This window comes from Plutella xylostella, chromosome 18 (assembly GCF_932276165.1).
Source record: "Plutella xylostella chromosome 18, ilPluXylo3.1, whole genome shotgun sequence".
In the NCBI taxonomy this organism is placed as follows: domain Eukaryota; kingdom Metazoa; phylum Arthropoda; class Insecta; order Lepidoptera; family Plutellidae; genus Plutella; species Plutella xylostella.
In genome coordinates this window covers 180308-202757 of record NC_063998.1, presented here as the reverse complement: position 1 = coordinate 202757, position 22450 = coordinate 180308, and the positions used below count along the sequence as shown (strand labels likewise).

Here is a 22450-nt window from a genome sequence, read left to right as displayed (position 1 = left end):
GAGGAGTGAAGGAGAAAATATAGATAGGTAAGTATTTTTATATTCAAAAGTTTATTTATAAATTGTATAACTACAATCTTTACAAAAGTTACGTCATATAAAAATAATAGTATTGTAAAAGTTGTTCAAAATTCGATGTAGAAATTGGAAGGAGTATTTTTCAAACTTATGTACCTAACTATTATAGTTACTTACTTAATATAAAGCTATTTAATAACTATATACAATTTGTATATTTTACACACACCGAATAATCTCTTTGGCATACCATTGCAGAGTGCGTAAAATGACAATACAAAAATCTATTTCTACAAATAATATTATTCAGGAATAAGAAAATAGGTTAATCTAAAGTGAATGCGAGATCAAAATTGACGGACGGACTTTTATCCTTGATTTCTGATTAACCCCTTGACTGTCAATAAGATTCAAAGATATTTTTTTGTTATACGATTGCTATTGTTTATTTCATTGTACGGTGCATTACTTTGTTAAATTTCGTCAAGTAGAATCACACAAGTTTTAGGATGTTTGAAAAAAGGTTTACGTTAATGTTAATATTATTTTTCTATTTACTGACTATTTTTATACCTACTTAGCATAATTTAAGAATTGCACCATAGCTATATTTGCAACTTTATAGGTAAGTACTTAAATTCGATGATTTTGATTCGATACAAACATACTAAGAACAACATTTCACTAAATTTCATTTCATAAGAATAAAGTGGAAATACCATCAGCCTCTTGAATTACCTACCTACTTCAACATTTCTTATAATCTTATTTATATTAAGGCAGTGGACGTCATGTGGATGCTCTCAGCTTTTACTATTTAAACATTACAAAATAAACCTAAAATAATGTACAATATCTCTTATCTACTCCTTACAACAATAAAAACGATTCATGAGTATTCAAAACTTTGTTGCTCCTTTGCCCTAGCTACCAATTAAGTTTAATACAAAATAGTAATCCGAGATTATGTATGTATGAGTTTGTGTATGTTTTGTGTGCAAAATACTGAATAACTATAGAGAAGAGATATACGAGTACATGTCTGTTGCTAAACTTAAACTTTAGATCCATTCTGATCTCTATTACGGGCTGATAATGATGATGATGTAAGTAATGACCCTTCTTTAGAGTTACCTATTCTCACTCACTGCAGTGTGTAAGTTCGTTTAAATTAGGTATTACACAAACGAAAAAGTTTGCCCATTCCATACAAGCCAGCATCTCTAGTGATCAATATGTAGAAACAAATGACGACGAAAACGCCAACATCACCGTTTCGTTTCCATCAACAATTACATTCAAACCGTCAATCATTTCCGTCCCCAATCCCCTTCACACAATAGCCAGCGTGGTGGTCGTGTGATGCCCGTCATCCCTGGGCAGGTGTATGTCGGAGTGCACCCCGGCCTCCTTGAGGATCCTCATTCTTGGCCCGAGCGGCACGCCCAGCGCGCGCAGCCGGTCCTCACCCACGTAGGGAAGCTCTGCTGCTCCCACCTTCTCCTTCTCCAGGAGACCCGCGTATTTCTGGAAGGGAAGGTGAGAATAGGAGGTTAGGGGATTGATTCTGGTGTAAATCTGCTAAGAGTATTTTCTGTTGTGAGAAAAGTCAGCCATTGGATGGCTGACGGATTCAAGTGGTTGTTTTCTGGACACTTCTGTGGTTCGGACAGCACGTCAAGCGGTTCTTAGTTGCTGTTTCGGCAGCAGTCGTTAAGCCTAGTCAGAGGCCTTTGGGCAGCTTGTAAACATCTGACAGTCGGGTTGCCCACTTACCCAAAAACTCTCTCAGCATAAGGTTGCTAGGCTAGTGTAGTGTACTAGGCCTAAAATCCTTCCTTCATTGGAGGGTAGACCCGTGCCCCAGCAGTGGGGACGTGATGGGTTGTGATGACCATTACCTCTCTCTACAACAGCTCTACGTCTTTAGGTTCTCTCTGATCTCTACTCTAAGGATCGGAGGGTGTAACTTATTCATTAATATAAAAGTCACACAATTACCTCATATCCCAGCTTCTTCAAGAAGAGCCTCATGAGCGGCGGCTCGTCTCCGAAGAACTTGGTGAGTCGCTTGACCCGCTCCGGGTCCCCGAGTGCCGCCGGGTCCGCACCGCGGGGGTGCCCCGCGCGGATGTACTGCTGGCTCCTGAGAGGAAACATTTAGTTTATTAGAGCTGGAAGGAAGCGTGGGAAGGGGTCATTCTACTGGAGCATCCAGTTGTAGTTAGGTTGCAGTGGAAATTAAAGTTGAACGAAAACAAAACCGAAGCAATAATGTTTTCACGGCATCGCTCTGTACCGGCCAAAACCTTAAGTATTGGTGGTCATGATATACCTTGGAGCAGGTCTGTCAAGTATTTAGGCGTTGTCATCGACGATAAAATGAACTGGACCAAGCATGTCGAATCTTCAAAGATTAAAGGTATACAAGCCTTAAATGCACTGAGCCCGATCCTTAACAGGCGGAGTAACCTTAGCGCCAAAACTAAGCTGAGCATATACTCCACTCTCGTACGCCCATGTATGACGTATGCTGCCCCGGTCTGGAGCAGTACATGCCAATCTAACTATAACAAACTACAGGTTATTCAAAACAAAGCTATCAAAATATCTTACAACACTCCCTTCAAAACCAATTTAAAGAGATTGCACCAAAACATTAAATTCCCACTCATCAATGAATTTATTTTAAAACTAACAAAAAAATTCTACCTAGAAAAAAATCCCTATCACCAAAACAGTCTGGTTTCATCTATCGGTCGCTCTCGAATGCGAAACTTACCTTATGTCGATAGTTACAATCGCTACCGCTTACCCCATCACTACGTGCTCCACGTCTAGTAGACAAAGCGTCCACACGCACTGCGCGTGATCTGTCGTCATTCCACTATTCCTATTTTAACTGCCTACCTATGTTAGCTAGGTAGTTGCTTAATGTATATTGGATATAGCTTACGGTATAAGAATTAAGATCCTAACATTATTGTTCATACTAAAAGCAGGTGTAAAATATAATAAAATATGAAAGTAATAATATAATATCCTGTAGGCAAAATTTTATATTGTATAAAACTATAATAATTACTTATATAAATAAATTAGCATTATAATATTGGTTCCGATTTCATTAAATGTATAACTTTATAATATCATATGTAACTAATATCTGCAATAGTTTTGTTTTGGAGTTAAGAACTTCACTCTCAATTCATTAATTAGTAGAATCGTGACATGACTACACCGTTACGATTCACGATCGCAGTTTGGTATTTTGTGCAAGTACCCTAAGTTACAATGTAACAAAACTTTAATAATATTTATTTATTCTCTTCTCTTTTCTTTTTAATGCCTTAATGTAACTAAAAAACTAATAGTACATGTGTAATAAATATTAATAAACAGTGCAACCGCTTAGTAAGTTAAAACAGTTATTGTTATTTAAGTTGTTAGGTCATGTTCATGTTATAAGTTTTTTGTAGGTGCCTAGCCTGGTAAAAACAATCATTTTGAAGTTGTGTGTCGACTCACTTTGTATTTTTTTGTGTGTCAACTGTATTTATATTTATTTAATAAAGAATTCCAAAAATCAATCAATCAGTTGTAGTTAGGGTATGTAACCGGCCGTTGTTGGATGAAGGAGGACGCGGACCAGACATTGGGAGAGGCGGTTACTCTACAGTGATAAATTTTAGCTGATCATCATGCGCACCCTGATCTCACGGCCATTGCTTCTTCTTTTAATAATACACTGCAGAACATGACTTCCTACTCAGCTTTAGGGTTACTGTCATAATCTCCAAGCTTGGCAGGTGCATTTGAAATATAACTCAAGACCTTAAGCGCAGAAGCCACCGCACCTTTTCACCCTCCGGCTACCTGCTAACCTTGCTCAAAACAGCCTAACTATTGCCACTGACTCTAGGCGTTGCTACTCACTTGTACATATGCCTCAGCGCCTGTATCTCGGCGCGGATGTTGTCCATCTCCTGCATGACGAGGTGTTGCGTGCGCATCTCGCTGGACAGGTGCGCCACGGACCGCGCCAGCGTCACCACGTGGGACTCGAGGCGCTGGAAGCGCTTGTTGATGCCCTGGAAGAGAGAAGGAATGTGGGTTGTAGTAGGTGCAGATGGCGAAGGCAAGGGTATTGTCAGTTTCATAAGTAAATGCATCGTATACACTTTCGTATCTTGTCACACTAACAATACGTCAATGTTGGAATGGAGTAACAAAAATAACAATTTTAATCACATATTAATTATGATTATACCCTAATAATTTAAACTTTAATAATAAGATATTTTGAACGTGATTTGTAGAAACATATTATCACCTACAAACCTAACGTAGCGCAGTCAACTGCGATAAAAAATCCATTATACTTTTTTCACCACTTCAGTAAACAAAACGAGTGCATCTAACACAATGTTATTTAGTTCGCAATCACGCAGCTCGTTCAAACGGAATGTCCGGTTGTTCGCTGCTGCTGAATACTGATTTATAAGCGTTTACTGTTTCGTGCTCGGTGAAATACAAAGTGTGTCAATAAGAGTTTTTAGACCATTCACAGAGCCTTGTGTTACTCGAATCACGACCCCCATGGCCCCCGTGCAATTAGTTCCTCTATTTTGTTTGCATGCGACTCGTTTTTTAGTTACTGAATGAATTCACATACCAACATACACGTTTATGTATGCTTGTAGAAGCTGCGGGGCTTGCAATGTTTTTCTTCGCGTATTGGTGACTAACACTAGAGCGCTGTACTAGGGTTTCCCACCGGTGGTGTAAATCAGAATAGCATCGGTCGCTAACTGCCCAGAGCGGTAGAGTCGGATCACTCTACATGTATTAAATTGAGTTAATGGTCACTCGGAGAGGCTCCAATCCTGCTGAGTGTGCATGGGGCTTGCATGTAAAAAGTACCGTATATGCATGTGTGTACCTTCATATCACTCTTCTTCCGATGCTCGGAGCGGCGCTTGTCGCGCGGACGCGAGCTCACGGAGCTGGACGGCAGCGACGACATGCTGCCGTAGCGACGCTTCGACGACAACCTGGAATGTTACAGGACCTTATTGAGAACACGGGTGATTTATAATTATCTTCTTCTTCTAGTGCCTCTCTACTACTGAACATAGGCAGTCAGCTCTGCATACTCCTCTCTATTATTCGCCAAACGCATCAGCTGTTCTACGCTGGTCACTCCCGTCCATCCTCTTACATTACGAAGCCACGACTTCCTCCTTGGCCATGGTTATAGAATGAGTAAAAATGAAGTAACTTTGTAACTAAGTTAGCAGAGCTGATAGCTGTAAATTGTGCCAATAAACATAACTCAAGTGGGGCGGTACCTAATATCTGAAGACCGATAAATAGAAATAGACAAGTTTTCGAGTAAATAACAAAACAAATAAGCAAACTTAATAAAATAAGGTTACCCCTCATGCAATTGACCGACGACCATATACGGTAGTGGTTGAATGAAGAAGTCGGAGGATCTAGTGTTATTTTGCGGACCTATGACCAGCAAAATACCAGTACCTATAAGCTAAGACTGTGTTGTGGTGCTTGTTGACAAATGGCGATAACCAAGGCAAATAAGTACTTCTCTAACGACAAAGCGACAACCATACCTGCAGGGCGATCACGAACAATATAGAATCGAATGCGAGTGCGACTATTGTCAACTTGACAGCACTTTCGAACACTTTTTACCTATAGAATTGACAGTTGTCGCACTCGTATTCGATTCTATGCTCGAATTTTCGTGATACGGGTACTGGACCCCTACGCACAGTAGTAGGCCTACATATTGTATATTAGCTGACCAAACCCAACATACCTGGACTCCCAAGCCGGGTGTTTCGGCAAGCTCTGCGGCTTCCTAACCCCCAACAACTGCAGCACCTCTGCATACATGGTCTCCAGCCCGCGGAGCTGGCGGCGTATGGCGCGCGCGTCGCCCGAAGCCGAGCTGTCGGAGCGGCCGTCCAGGAGCGAGGACAGGTCCAGGCTGCGCGTCGTGGTTGATGTCATGTCGGTGGTGTCTAGGCCGAATACTGATGAAAATGGGGGAACAGGGTTTATTAGGCATCTGGCTTAATGAGCGAATACTGATAAAGATGGGTGATGGGGGCTTGGTAGATATTTGATTTTGACTGGAAGGATGTGAGGTGAATGATAGTGGATTATGACTATTGGGGATTCATAATAATTCCTCAAGTATTTAGCTACTTTGATGATCACGACACACTTTCAACATAAAATACTGCAATTAACTGCATTTTTAGATACATACGATGGCTCAATAGAAATAGGTATCTCCAAGCCATTTAATTTTCTGTCAGTCTACAGAATCTACGCAATTTCGCCAATCCTACAATTATATTAAAGTCAAAAGGGCTCTATTCCTCGTATGAGATGCTGTAGGTACTTACAATGTTTCTTATAGTGATGGTCCCTCTTGGAGAAGTGTTTCTTATGTCCGTGCCAGCGCGGGGACTCCCTCCCGTCGCGCCCCTCGCGCCCCCCGCGCCGCCGCTCCTCCGGGTAGTCGGAGCTGCGAGCCGGCAGGCTGGAATGTTTAAAAAATAACAGTTATTGTCAATGATTTAATATATAATATGCCAATGGTTATTGTAGTTTTCGTTAGTGTCTTGGAAATATAGGCCGGTGCTGATGTCAAAGTTAAAATGGTTAAGTCGTCGTATGAGGTGATCAAGATACTTACGGTGCTTCTTATAGTGATGGTCTCTATAAGAGGAGTGTTTCGGACAGACGATTATGTACACAAATACATAGATAGATACATATTAAATATAAATATCAACACCCAAGACCCGAGTACAAATATCTGTCTTGAAACAAATTTCTGCCCCAGCCGGGAATCGAACCTGGAACCTTTGGCATAGCAGTCAGGGCCACGAAACACTACGCCATTCGGCCAACCATTTGATCCCAGGTTCTGATGAGCCAGGCGCCAAGTAAGTAACTGACCTATTCCTTTTATGCACGTCCGAAGCGGGCGACAGCGGCGGCAGCGGCGGCGTGACGGAGCCCCCGGACGAGGCGGACGAGTGCAGGCGCAGCCCCGCCAGCCGCGGCTCCAGGATCTCACGCAGCTCCAGAGGAACTCACCTACTCCTTTTATGCCAACCTAGTATTTATCCCATGGTAATTGCTAGGTCTAAGCTCATCTGTATTAGGTATGTGTCCCTGACTGAAGGGCATCCTAAGTTTTGGTAAGCTAGCGGGTATGCTACACATTTAGAGGCCGATCCTCAGTCTACATCCGATAGCTATCACAAAAAGTTTGTCGGTCACCAAGCCATAGGTAAGAATGTGTAGAACAGTGGCTATTTAACATGGCACCTGATAAAAATTTAGTCTTGGGCCCTGGTTTTTGTGATCTATGTAGTAAGAAACTGACCTATTCCTCTTATGCACATCTGAAGCGGGAGACAGCGGCGGCACCGGCGGCGTGACGGAGCCGCCGGACGACGCGGACGAGTGCAGGCGCAGCCCCGCCAGCCGCGGCTCCAGGATCTGACGCAGCTCCAGAGGAACTCACCTACTCCTTTTATGCCAACCTAGTATTTATCCCATGGTAATTGGATCCAACTGGTCCAAGCTCATCAGCGTTTTGTGTCTCTGGCTGTAGGGCGTCCTAAGTTTTGGAAAACTGGCATAGCCTACACTACACATTTAGAGGCCGAGCCTCGGTCTACATCCGGTAGCTGTCACAAACGTTTGTCAGTCTCCGAGCTGAAGGGAAGATTGTGTAGAACCACGGCTATTTAACTTGGCACCTAATAAGAATCAGAAATCATGTTGACTAGCTCGGAACAACCCGACTTGGGTCCTGGTTTTTATCATCTATGTAGTAAGAAACTCACCTATTCCTCTTATGCACGTCGGAAGCCGGTGACAGCGGCGGCAGCGGCGGCGTGACGGAGCCGCCGGACGACGCGGACGAGTGCAGGCGCAGCCCCGCCAGCCGCGGCTCCAGGATCTGACGCAGCTCGCACTCCACGATGTCCGCCCACTCGCTCTCGCCGGCTGGGGGGAGAGAGAGGGGAGATGGTTAGGAGACTGATTACTGAATGGTGGTTAAGAGTCAGTTGTGCTGGTTGGTAGCGTCACAACGGAGCTTGGGACGCAAAAGTTTGCGGGCACTTATCAGAATAGAAATCACCTTTGAATGGATTAATTAAGTTACCAGTCAAATTTAATTTTATTGCATCGTACTCGATAGATTTTCTTTTAATTCCATCGTGGTGAAAAGAGACATTAGTAACATGGGTGTTGGTCTCACTGTCCAGGATACGCTGTAGGTACTCATCAGTGCTGGTCGCAGTTCAATTTGCTTTGGTCAAGACTCTTTGATATCATAGACAGATACAGATACACATCTAAGTACACCAACTTCCTCCTGCTAAACAGTAAACTCACTCTGCGAGGTCCCCTGCGCGGGCGGCGGCGGAGCCCGGGCAGCATCACTATCGGCCGACGTATCGTGTGGGCTAGCCGGCGCGCGCCCGCTGGAGTAGGCCACGCTGCCCCGGCCAGAGTCCACGTTGGAAGATACTCCACCATTCTTGTCGTAGTCTGGAACATGGAACAGACATTGGGTTTATTTTTTGGATCTAGAAGCTATGTAGGGGCATACGACATAATGGGATTGGGTGGTTGCTAGAATCAGACAAGTGAACGTTAGCGAAAGGATGAGAGATGAATTTTTAGCAGCAATGATTGAAAGATGATGGGTATGTTACAAGAATAATGACGATCTAGCTAGCGATAAGATATGTCTGTGTCAGATTTATAGGGACATAATAAATGGTGTTAGTAAAATAAAAAACCTGAACTAGCTCCAGAGCCCGCCGCACCTTTCTTTCCGTGTGTCTTGAGGTCCTCGATCCGGCTGGGAGTCTGCCGCGACGACGACGGCTGCGGGGCGTAGGGCTCCGTCTTGCCACTCGAGTTGTACACGCTATCCGCCGACTTCTGACTAGCACTCTCGTCGTTCCTGTCCATTCCACTCTCCTCCTTTATCCTCTGATGATGTATTGAGTCCGGAGTTCTTCGCTCCTTGTGAATCATATCTGGCGTCCTGTGATTGCTATCTGGTGTCCTTCTGTAGTGGTTTTCCTGCATTCTCTGCTGCTCATGCCTTGATTCTAAGGATCTACCGCTACTTCTGGCTTTGTCTTCGAAACTGGAGCGGTCTTGCGTAGCTCGTCTTGATCTGAAGCCGCCGTCGTCTGATTCTCGTTCCTCGAAGTTCTGTCGTGAGCTGGCATGTTCCCGTTCTACTCTCTCTAGGAGGTTTCCGTGGGAATTTCTTCGTGATCTATCGTGTATTTGTGGTGTTGTGATTTCCTGCCTCGGCTGAGGGTCGTCGAGAAGGTGTGGGTGCGAAGCGGCTCTCCGGCCGACCACTAGGCCCTGATGTCGAACGATTTCCCGTTCCAGTTGCTGCGGACTCCTGAGGTCGGCCCTCGAGTGGCTCGTGTGAGAATTGTCCAACTGTAAAACAATGATGAACATTAGAATTTTATGGTTATAACGGTCCGCATTGTTTACCACCTCATAAACACATTATGGGCTTTAAAACCAAATAGGCTAATCAAATAATAGCCCGGGTTGAATGTAATAAATTTTAAACGCTGGCTGTTAAGGTGTTTATTTAAGATAATGGAATAAAAATTAGCAACTTTTGTTTGTAAAAGTATTTATAGCTGTTGGTTTGATATAAACAATGGAAGAAACAGTTAAGTTTGAATAACTTTCTCGCGATTCATAAGCAATCCCCAAGTAGATCACAGTTTTTTTCTGTTTTATTTTACACGGGACAATAGGACGTAAATAAATATATAAAGAAATAGACACAGGTCAAAATAATTATGACGAAAGTATATTATGCAGATTATTTCATCAAAATTGTAGCAAAAGGTGTTATGCGTTCATATTCATTTTTGTGGATCACAGTGAGAGATAGCTGGCTGGAGCGGTGTTACAAAGCGAAAAGCACTTGTTATCGTAATTGTAGAATAACTAAGGCTTCGTGGGAAGATTTCGTTAATTGTGGAGAATCTATTGTGTAGCAGAGAGGTTGACAGTGAGAAAAACTTCAGAATGCTGCTGTTGCAATAGTAATGGATGGTGCAGTTATTTGTGCTGTTTTAGACAACTTCTTGTCAGTGGGGTATAAATCTGTCATTTTGAGCTGCTAATTGATCATATTTTTTATTTAGCATCGTTATGTAGTACTTTATGTTTGACGTTATACTTATTAATACTTGCAAATAAAAAAAAAATCATCATCGAAATCTCAACCCATCACGTCCTAGTCACGTAATCATAATAATATCCTAAGGGGCAACGCAAGTCCTCACCTGGCTCGGCCCGCCAGTCTGCTTCAGCGAGGTGAAGTTGGCCATGTTCCTCGCCTCGATGTCTCTCTGGTACATGGCGCTGCGCCGGCCCGGCGGCGGCGGCCCGTACTGCTGGTACAGTGAGTCAGCCCCCAGCGCCATCGGGCGGGTGTGGGGCGACTCGCCTCCTACTGCCAGTGGCCGCGCGTGCGGCGTGCTCGCCAGCATCTCCTGCGAGCGAGCTTGTTGGAGGAGCATCTGCTGCTGCACGATCTGCTGCTGCATCAGTCTGCGGATGAGATGTTAAATGGATTAGATCATTAGACTTTACAACGGTGCACTCTGGGCTGCGCAATTACGTAAATCTGACTGGATATCACTATGATGAAAAACCGTAGTGTTTGTAGCCAACACGAAGAAAAAGAAGAAGTGTTTATAATTTTAATAATATCCATGGTTTGCAATAATGAATTGTAGAGTCTGCACTTATTGCTATACATTAATGATTAATTGCATGACAGGATCACAGTGAAAGATCGTGTGCAAAAACTATATAAAGATAGTATAGAAGAAACTAAAAATAATCATCAGTACCTATGCGTGCAAGTGGCGTGCGTATAGCTGATAATAGCGAGCGTGAAGAATATAAATTGATCATTCCAGAAATGGCACTACGTCATAGAATAGGCACACAGACGTCAGTGCAAATGAGTCTAAATAGAAGAAGAAGAAGAAGAAGCGTCCTCACCTATGTGTAGAGGGGCTGGGATACGCCATGTTGTTGGGCGGGTGACTGTACTGCGCGTCAGGTCGAGACTGCGGGATCGGCCGCCCGTAGATGCCCTGCTCCAACTTTCTGCCCTCCGAGTTCCGAGGAGTTACCGGCTCTTCTGACTTCTTCCTCTCCTCACTGTTGTTCAACGCTGGAGCACTCTCGCTCTGCTTCTCACTGTCTCCGCTATCTTTATTCTTAAATCTACTTGAAATCATGTCTTTGAGCGTGTTGTAAGTTTTACTGACAGACTTTGCGCTCTTCGGTGCATCTCTCGTGTTGTCTTTCCCTGTTTCGACGGTGACCGTGATGGATTGACTGTTGTTCGGTGTTTCCGGTTTCTGTCCGTAGATGGCAGTGTTTTTAGCTGGAACGGGAGGTTTGGGCGAGGGTTCGTATCCGGGGTGGTTCCTCGGGACGGCTCCCTGGTTCATGGCATAGCCGTAGGTTTCCTGGTACTGTCTGAAGTCGGCCGACGGCCCCGCCTGCTGGTTCTGAGAACAAGAAGTGTATCGTGAGCGAGTGCGGTGCGTTCAACAAGCGGTTATTGTCGGGCGGCGCTGGGAATATTAAAACAATACGTTATTTACAAGTTTCAAAGTTGATTGTTTTATTTTTTGTCGGTCCATGTATGAAAGTAGCCAGGCGCATGTAGGAAAGTTTTAATTTCACTTCGTTAATTAATTACATGTACTTAAGTTAGATTTAAGGGCAATTGTTTAAATATTTTGTGAAATTATATCTTCTAAGGTACATAAATTAACGCAAAGTAGGTAGTATGTCTATGTCATGTTTTTTGTTTAAGTAAATTACATAGTTAGTTGTTTTAACTTTACTCCTCATACGTACATTTTCGAGTGCAAATTCAACCATTTTCGATTTTTCTTTTAGTTTATTTACAATGTTCTTCTAGTTCACTTATCATTCACATTATCTCACTAGTCTCAATCACATCTTCATTATAATACTAAAAACCACCAAAAAAAATCACGGCACGAACCAAAACATCAACTCAACCAAACCACTTCCTATCCTAAACTCCCACCCTTATCAATCACAGGCCCAGAACTTCCGACAGCGAATCAGCGTGGAAACATTTTAAACTTGGAACTTTTAATTTTAACCGGAGGCTTGCGAGGCGGTGCGGCGGCCCCGGACGCGGGCGCACTTGTGGCGACGGCCATTGTCTCAACTGACGCGGCGTCGCTGAACCGAATCTAATGCAAGAAAACAATTGAACAGCGAACTGAACACGAATCTTAATTAGTTCATACTTATTATTATTATAAAAGTATTTGGGTGTATGATGAATATTTGTTAATCCTTCGTATTTGAATGAACTTTTGAGCAGTGTAAACAATACACCATAATAAAAATGCTATGCCATGTAAATTATGGTGTAGAAGTGAGGCTTGCGGTAAAACACAGTAGAAAATAAAAAGTTGACTTGTTACATGTAATGGTGCAATAACAATTCAACAAGGGCAACAGAAAGAAAGCAAAACGACATCGGTATTGAACGATCGCTGATTGGTCACACCGACTCCGCGCATCACGCGTGATCGATCCCAATTGGTCTACACTTTCACTAGCACACGCCTGGTGGTTGGAACCAAACTTGCATGGTAACATGGTAACTTACTGGTACATTAGTTGAGACAATTCAAATGAAACTTAATGATTTGAGTACATCTTGTACAATATTTGTTAATATTTAAGTATCTCAACAAGTGTACTACATTAAAAGTTAATCTTTATTGATCTATAAAAATAATCAAAATTATTAGTTAGGTACTTTATTAAAAATAATGTTAGCCTGTCCAAAGGTGAGACGCGTTAGTTTAATGGTAAATAACAATTACAAGATCAGATAAGTATCGGAATTTTTAATGTATCAAATTATATGTGAGAGCTGTATTATCGCGTGCGTGGCATGCGCAATTTATTTGGAACCATTTTTATAATGACTGTTGTGTATGAGCCACTCATACATGAGACTATTTGATGACAGCGCGTACATGCGCGCCCTCAATTAAGGAAGTCGTGACATCTGTGTAAATACACGATTATTACATTTACGACTATTATAAGTTTAAGCTTTAGTACATTATAGACCTTTATACGTATCGGTTATGTATTCATTGACACCCTGACATCCTGACATCTCTAATTGACAATAATCTTATACAGAGTGTGACAGTGCATACCGCTCTGTACATTGGTCCTTCGAGCTATCGAGCTGGACCCCGCGAAACGTACGGCAAACGGGTTTAGTGACATTTTTTATCGTTTGTGTCGGGTTGCGTGGTGCGGTTCGGAAAGTGACATTGACATATTCTTCTTTGACACGGTTCCTGAGAGGTCCACGCTGCAGTTCACACCGCAGACCAGCCGCTCGCCAGGTTGTGAGTGACCGCCAGCAGCTGCCGCAATTCAAGTAAGATCTTTCCATTCTTACATTCCCTGACATTATGGAGAATTTGCTTAGTCGTCAAAAGGCGATTATAACAACAATTACGCAAACTCGCGATAATTTCAAAAAAGACTCTGCGCTTAGAAAGACAGAGGCCTATTTGCAACAACGTATTGACACTATCAGCAACCTCTGGAGAGAGTTTGAAGATAATCATGTAAATCTTTATACGTATCGGTTATGTATTCATTGACACCCTGACATCCTGACATCTCTAATTGACAATAATCTTATACAGAGTGTGACAGTGCATACCGCTCTGTACATGTTGGCTGCAGATAAAATTACATTCACTTATAATTTAAGTACCAATAGCACGAATTTGGCCCATGCCATTAGCAGGTCAAGTTTTATTATCGTTACAGGCAGTGAGAGTAAATAACTAAGTATACTACACACCCTCTTGTCCAGGTATATTTATTTCGATAAAATTAATTAAATCCAATATATGAAGTTGCGTAAGTCCGTATAATGATTCGTCACAGCAAGGCGGCGCGCTATTTAACAGTTTGAGCTCCGTTGCTTCTACGTAAAGAACCTACGAACCTCGTATCAAAGCTTTTAATTTAACCAAATTACAGCTTTAATACGGTGTTATAAGATTCATAATAGATGACGTGGGGTTTCCGGTGCGGTTTAGTCCAAGTCACCACATGAATTTTTATGGCGGCACCTTCCGTAACTTTGTCTAGTCGCTGTTATGTTATTGTTATGAATGTATTATTTCTATTCTTGGGAATTTATTTTTATCTTTGTGCATTAAGTTCATTACTCGTCCATGCTAGTTTTTCCCATTGAACATTCGAATCAAGAAGAATATCAAAGCCTCCTCCATGACGAGTTACTTTCTTCAACTCTCGAAATGCCTACTTGAATTCAGTTTATATCGTGAAAATCCATGTTATTTTCCTCTATCATTTACTTCTGAAATAATTTGACTACTGACCATTCTACTGCTCTCATGGTGACGTCATCAGCTGATGCGTCATGATTGAAATTCCCGACGTGACCTTGCCTGGTGCAATGACGTCGTGAGTGCGCCTCTCTTTTAGGGCATAATAAGCAGGCATTTGTAGCGTTTATTTGACTCCAGCATGGAAAGCATGAGGAAGATTACAGATACTTACAATAAAAATTCCAATGTATTGGTTTGTTATATGAAGTCAGATTTGAGTCTCACTCTTGCTGCTCCCTTTTCTTAAAGTGTCTGGGAAAATTACTGTTCACTAGTGCGGCAGGATTAGCCAGTCAGATTCGCGTTTGAATAGCATACATAAGAGAGGAGGCTTCTTCCGAGAAATGCAATGTCAATATGTGAGACAGGAAAAATCATCTATAATTATTCCGAGAAAGTGATTCTCTATCCCGGAAAACCATACGCAGAAGGCACGCATGGTAAGTAGCTAAGTTGCAATTACTGAAGGTGTATACTAGAGTAGCCACTACACTCCGTGACATGTTCCCGGCCGGGACGCGAGCCGTGACGAGGTGCTTGCCCGGGCCGCTCGCTCGAGACGCCAGGGTAATACACTGTCTTCAATACACTTGCTACTGAACCATAGTAGTGGTGCTGCTATTATCAAAGATTAGTGGCAGTGTTTGGCTGCCTCAAAGATTGGGAGGGCTCGTGGACTCTGAAACACTCAAGTCTGCGTTGTTCTATGGCTCCAAACATTGCTCAAATCCCTACAGGTTGTCTTAGTTTGACAAATACCGCCACTGCCATCTATTTATGGGCTATACGGTCTTACCACTTATACCACAAAACTAGTCATAAATTAAACATAATAAAATAAACTGTTAAGTACACAGTGTTGAACAAAACTTAAACCCAAATAACACAAGTACTCACGAATAGCAATGACAAAGAATCCTGAATATTTTAATTTTAATAATTAGGTACTTATTTACACATTGTATATTATTATACCGTCCGTTACCCGTGAATTTGACAGGCTTCATAAACTAGCGACTGCTAATCTTGCCTAGCAATTAGCATTTCCTTATGTCCCTTGCCGCATCAATAACCTTAGCTTCGTCGTATATTTACATCGGTCAACTACCGGACTAGAACATGCCAATAATGTAAACACGACACATAACACACCAGTGTTATAACTCTACGTTCTATAACAACTTTTATTTAAGACTTCCGTAAGTTTATCTATCTATATCATGGATACTCTTTCAGGTAAACTATTTTTTTATTACCCGCAATCAAGAAATCGTGAAATCAAACTAATAAAAGTTTAAAAAAAAATAGATATGAAGTAATTAAATAGGAAGTAATCAATAAAGTAAAATGCATTTACAAATAAATAACACTTCAAAATGAAACGCATATACAAAGTTGCCGTACTGCCTTGTATCCTTCGATTCTAATAACGGTCAGTTATGGACGGTCCACTATCCTACCCGGCGATCAACTGCCATAACTGCGACATTTCACTACATTTACCGTCATTTGCAGCAAATAGACTGGAGCATCCACTTTAGCCGCTAATCAAATCGCTAAGGCAGACTATCTGCCCGTGATGATCTAGATATTCTAGATTACTGGGTTTCTAACGCTAATTTAGTCTAGTTTTAATACGGAGCTGATATTTTATTGTGTTCTAGAATATTATTTATGTGTAAGTTGGAAATAAACATGGTATAGGTATGGCCATGGATGTAGATAAGTAATTATCGTATTTGACTTCAGTGTGATATTTTTTTTATATGTATCTGATTCTCACACACGGCTTTTCGTACCAAACTGCATTAAAAACATGCACTTTGATCAATACGTATTTAATTGCTTTATTATTGTTATTGTATCTGATTATGATGTTATGGCTCCTGGCCACGTGTCACGCGATAGATTACCATGAATCATTACCAGATAACAAACAAACATAACGCAGTATAAAGTGCCCAGCGTGACGTCATCAGCGCTGCATGTAGTCTGGTTTTCCACCATCAGGAGACATGACTCGTTAGCTCAGTAGGTGAGAGCGCCGATATCACAAATTTCTGTCTAATCGGAGGGCGGAGGTTCAAATCCTTCACGAGTCAATGTTAATACCTTTTTTAAACAAAGTATAAGTACCTACATATTTTTTATTCATTTCATGGTTAGCTAAATACATAGACAGCCCACGCGCTCCTAACAAATTCTAATTAATATTATATTCTTATTATGCAGGCAATGTTCCAAGGGCACGTAATACAATTATTCTACTTAACCTTAATAAGGTTGTTGTACCAAAATATGTACGTGGTTACCGATGCATGACCGGTTAACATGAAAACTTGTGCCTTCCTCGAGTGTCTGAGCTTATTTCAAGTACGTAAATGTAATATTATAGCACGTCTACTAATGGAAGTATGTTGTAATTTCAGCTCTTGTAGCGTTAACTAGTTAGTAATCTTTTAAAAGAGTGGGGACTGCGACTAAAGATACAAAATTAAATAGCTCACTTTTTTGTGAGGACAAATCGCATCATCATAGTTTTTTGGCAATCTCTGTTCGATCCCCGACAGACGCATTAGGTATTTGTTATTGGTTCTTGGGTGTCAAATGTTTATCTTTGTTTGTCCAGTTCTAAAGATATCATATTATTATGTCCTTTAAACTAAATTCATGAGCAATGCAAAAGTTTCAATGACATTAGCACCAAATTATTCCTAAACACAAAATGCTAGCTATTGTTATTGAATTGCTACATTTTACAGCGCATCAGAATATTACCAACTAAAAACGTTGTGATCACTAACTAAATTACTTAAATGTTTTTAAAAATTGGGGTCTTCATTTTGCATGTGGAACTATTTCATTGCTTGTGAGTGTACCTACCTATTTGCGTGTGGCACCTTCCACCTTTCCACCCGGCTTTCCTAGCGTGGGGATTATAGCACAAACCCCTCCAGTTCTAAAGAAACCCAATGTCCTGTTAATTATTTACAGTGTGTATGTGTAGTGTAGTGGCATCCTATATCCAGTGGACCATTTACGGTTTACGAGCTATGTATAGTGTATGTGCTCACCTCAGCTTGTGTCCAGGCGGCGTGCGGCTTGGGCGGCGCGTCGGGCGCGACGGCGGCCACGCGCGGGCGCCGCCGCTCCAGCACCGGCACCTTGGAGCCCTTCTCCGCAGACGACAGAATCACTGAGCGCTCGATCTGGGGGTAAGAAGGTTGTAATGAGGCTTGTGGACAGCATAGCGGTAGTAGCTCAGTCAGAGATGCGGATTCTAATCTCATTCATTGAATTTAAGTACAATGTATACCATCGCTCGTAAGGTGAAGGAAAACATCGTGAGGAAACCTGTATATCTACATTTAGGATGTCTAGCTAGATATGTGAGCCAGGTACAGGTACCTACTCCCCCAGATAGAATATAATATTTTATAATAGAGGCTTGTGGACGACACGGTATGTTGGACTACAGGGATATAAGTTTGTGTGTATAAAGCTGCTAATCGATTAGGTCAGATACCACTTATTTACCCCCGTGCATAGAATATGGAAGGATAGAATGGAAGGGACCTTTGGTTACATTATTTTATGGTAATACGGTCAGGTGCAAAGAAACATGACCCCCCCTCTCATACTAACAATGCTTCTGAGGGGGGTCAGGTTTATCTGCCCCTTACTGTACAACATGTATTGTGTGTTGACTGTGTTGTTCTTTAACATTTTTTAAATGTTTGATCTAAATATTGAAAACTTTGTTTCTTTTAACATAACAATAATCCATTAACTAATGACATTATTTTACCTTATTAGCGAGTATATCGAGGAAGAAACTGAGAATAACAAAATGATTCGAATACCAGCTCATTAAAAAGATGCGTAAAAAAGACAAAGTCAAGTCAAAACAGCATTTTTAAGTTACACGGTGTTATTCTATCGATACATTATTGCAAATTCCAACATCCTAACATGGTGATAACGTCTTCATTAAAACTCATTTAGAACATATTTTATCTTAAACAGGAAAGCATTAACTGGTCAAGATAATTAGGAAAGAAGTTAATATAAGTTGTCTATTTAGCTTAGAAATGATGACAGCTAAGTAAGCTATTACTGGAGCTAAGCTGTAGATTAAAATAACTCCTCGGAACTAGACTCCATAATTAAATTATAACTAGTCATTTTCTTAAACAGGTAAGTATAACGGGATAGTACCTATATTATTTTCTAACAAGCGTTTAGGTGAATTAGAAGTTCAAACAATTTACTGGTGTACCGAAAACTGATTTCAGTTTCGGCGTAAATGAAACATTTAAATCGGCCACTAGCTTTACTTTCTTTTATTAGACCATACAGTACCGACTGCATCAAACGGTAATTTATCAGCAGCATAAAATATCATAGGTACCTACAATATTCTTAATAATACAGTTCTAACAAAAGTTGTGGTATAGAGTGAGGACGATTTTTACTACTTTATTTGAAGTTTATGTTGTGTTATTATTGTTTTTGGTGCCTGTATACAATACACGTATTCATAATAATACAAAGTCAATTGGTTTAACTAATGTCATCCATCTAACATTCCACCGTCACTCCTTCTCCTTTGATGAGATTCAATAACCAGAACTAACACCTTGTTAAATCTGTCTCGGTGCCAACTATGAGTAATCATCTAATCAAGTTAATCCTCGGATGGAAAGCTTCAAAGCATTTCTCATGCAGTTCATAAAACCAGTCGAGATGCTTCAAGAGATAGCGCGTTTGATAAACGGGTTCACACTTCACAGTAAGTGGGCTATTCTGAAATAAACTAGCGATTTTAATGCGGTACACTGTAAGACACTACAGTTGAATATGTGCCTAGCTACTACTAGTACTACTACTTAGTGGATATCAAAATTCATCATAATATATCGCTTCAGAAACCAACAAGAAAATTTGAGGTATAAAGAAGGTGTAATAGTCCTCATCCTCATCATAAGTGGAAGCATTAAACATAATTATTATGGTTTAATGTTATTCAAACTAGCATTAGCTGTGTAAATCGCAAATAAAACTTATTGGAGGCAGTCAAATAACAATAAAACCACAGTGATTGTTAAAATTACTAACATGGATTGGCTTTTAGTTCTATTTGAATCTATCATCTGAGTTCGACCCTAGCTAAATGATTATAGGTAGGTAAGCACAAAATTGACCGGTTTCTATTATTGATGATTGTTTTGTTTATTATTTTATAATACCGTTGATTATTCAGTTACCTAATCGGAGTTATTTTCGTGCTACTCTGTTAGCCTATTGTAATTTCAAGAGTTATTAGGTGAATATTTTTCTGAAAATGCTGAATTTCAATTTTAAAATAATCGTCTGATGACGAGATAGATAGATGACAGAGTTTACGTAAAGACCTACTAACCGTGATTTTTTGCAGCGTGTCTGTGTGCGTGTTTGTGTGTTTGTGTGTGTGTGTGTGTGTGTGTGTGCGTGTGTGTGTATGCGTGTGTGTACTCACGGGGAACTTGTTGGAGTGTGTGTGCAGCGGCGGCGGCGCGGGCGCGCCCGGCAGCGCGTCGGGCGCGGGCGGCATGCGGTACGGAGGGACCCCCGGGACTCCTGCAGAAAGATACATGCTGTTAGATTTAGAGTCTGTGGGGAAGTCCTACTGATTCTGAAAATGAATAGCAAAAAATCACAAATCCGAAATAGACAGAGAAGTTAAATACGCTGAATAGGATATAGTTGGCCTACGGTACATACTCTTTGAAAACTTATGTACGGTTGAGATTTGTAACAAATACTACAGTTACTTCTCCGGACTCTACCCTATACCAACTATGGACATAATATGCCCTGTAAAGAAGAATTAATAGGATAGGTCAGTTTATTCAGCGGAGACAATCTTTGCGCTTGAATACAGGGTGTTGCAAAAAGGGTATACTAAGCCGAAACCTACATGTGCAGCATGTTATATATAAGCCTAAAACTGAAATCAGAATTTGAAAATTCGCGAAAAAAAAAATCATTTTCCATAGAAACTTTGTTGGTCACGTGACTTTTTACTATGGAATTTTTTTTTTTTTTCGCGAATTTCCAAATTCTGATTTCAGGTTCGGGCTTAGATATACCATGCTGCACATGTAGGTTTAGGCTTAGTATACCAATTTTGCAACACCCTGTTTACCGAGGATAACCGGACTTCAATAGTAATAGACTAATTTATGCAAAAAATAACATCTGTTTTCCTAATTAAAATGTAGTTTACACTCCCTAGAAACACGTAACAAACGATAGAACAACAATTCTCTCCATTACGTCAGCATCCACCCACACATACACGACCTGCCACTAATTAGCATCTCTCCCATTCGCCAAAAAACCCATCAATTACTCGGCAATTATTCAACCAATAGACTTTCACCGTCGCGATGGGAACTCGAAGAAAAACCCGGGAACTTCAAACCATAACAATTTCCGAACAATTTCTCACTGCAGGAGTCTCTACAATTGTCCGGATGCGCGCAGTAAGTGGATTATATTATTATTATTCTCTTCTGTGAGAAAGAGAGAAGCAGCCGAGCGTTTCCTGTGCCCTTATTCTGGGACGACAAATAACTTTGTTTCAATGTAAAAGATGAAAGTACAAAATGAATTAATTTGTTGTGTTAAAAATGACCTCCCAACTTATAAAGTACCTACCCATGTAAATTTCATGTATATAAACACTTTAAATAAAACATTATTATATGTGTAAGAATCATCCCAGGTACGAGTGAAAGATGGCAATAGGTCCATGTTACATAATTTCTAACTTAATACGTAGGCAGGCACTCCTATATACCAAAAGTGTAAGTATGCAGCAATGCACCTTGCGACTGCATAGTGAGGGATTGTAGATTATGTAGATACCAGCTTGTCTACCATATGTAATACGGTAAGCAAGTCATCACTGTTGTTACATGCAATTTGATAGTTATAGCATAGAAGTTGTGATAACAGAATAAACGTGTGATCACTGATCAGGAACCATACAATATTTTCTAGCGATTAACTAAGTTATTGTGGGATATACGAGTACAGAACATGATAACAATTTAAAAAAGTAAGTATTTATAGACATTAAATTTTACTGTAATGTTTTTTCCAGAAATCTAGTACCTAAATTTATTTAGCCATTCAGATTACCAGCACGAAAAGTTTACAACGTATTCTTAAAGTGCCACAGTGCGGTAACAAGTTCAACCTTCACATCACAGTCAACTTGTCGGAATTAAACAATGATACTTGACACTTCTTTACCTTGATATTGCTTGTAGACACTATAATAAATTATCTAGGGGTACTTATTTCATGTGCCTACACTAGTTAACGAAATTATGATTACTAAAGATAATGATCGCAACATATAGACAATAATCTACACAGTTCGCAACTCAACTAAATAAACCGTCATCCACTAACCCAAATACCAGAAGTCGGTCAGAAAAACCCAGTTAAATCACGAGCGAAGTAAGTCATCTTCATCTTAACGAGTGTTCAAAGTTGTCGAAACACGTATTTGATTGGCGATGAGATGATTCTCGGCGTGTGTCGCGTTTGTCGAGTGCGAGTCATCGTGAGCTCCGTTATTCATACGTCACGTACGATGTACGGCTGTACGTTCATGCTGGCACAATTTCTTGGCATAGTGTAGTAGTAGATGCTGATAGAAAAACAGGTGTGACAGAATCAAGCGTTATAAATACCAAAAGCCCTGATTTGAGACCTGAAGAATCAATTATTACTTTTCGTTTTGATTTCCATTAATGAGGTGCACAAAATAAGCCAACCGAGTGTCGTATCAACTTTACAAA

At 40.8% G+C, this 22450-nt stretch overlaps 1 protein-coding gene across 3 annotated transcripts in view; it reads right to left on the bottom strand.

The window, feature by feature from the left end:
• Window positions 1-1324: 1324 nt before the first annotated feature.
• The window catches only part of LOC105385269, a 52776-nt gene continuing 31650 nt past the window's right edge, over window positions 1325-22450 (bottom strand). For 2 of the 3 annotated variants that reach the window (XM_048627273.1, XM_048627271.1), the window contains 13 exons: window positions 20113-20213; window positions 17669-17803; window positions 11143-11660; window positions 10416-10683; window positions 8880-9546; window positions 8470-8625; window positions 7914-8076; window positions 6456-6592; window positions 5861-6077; window positions 4961-5072; window positions 3955-4109; window positions 2020-2164; window positions 1325-1545 (listed from right to left, as the gene is read on the bottom strand). In XM_048627273.1, coding sequence (XP_048483230.1) covers window positions 1351-1545; window positions 2020-2164; window positions 3955-4109; window positions 4961-5072; window positions 5861-6077; window positions 6456-6592; window positions 7914-8076; window positions 8470-8625; window positions 8880-9546; window positions 10416-10683; window positions 11143-11660; window positions 17669-17803; window positions 20113-20213 — 2969 coding nt within the window. In that variant the 3' untranslated portion in view covers window positions 1325-1350. The remainder of the gene's footprint in view (window positions 1546-2019; window positions 2165-3954; window positions 4110-4960; window positions 5073-5860; window positions 6078-6455; window positions 6593-7913; window positions 8077-8469; window positions 8626-8879; window positions 9547-10415; window positions 10684-11142; window positions 11661-17668; window positions 17804-20112; window positions 20214-22450) is intronic. The other variant, XM_048627272.1, reaches the window with a different exon arrangement.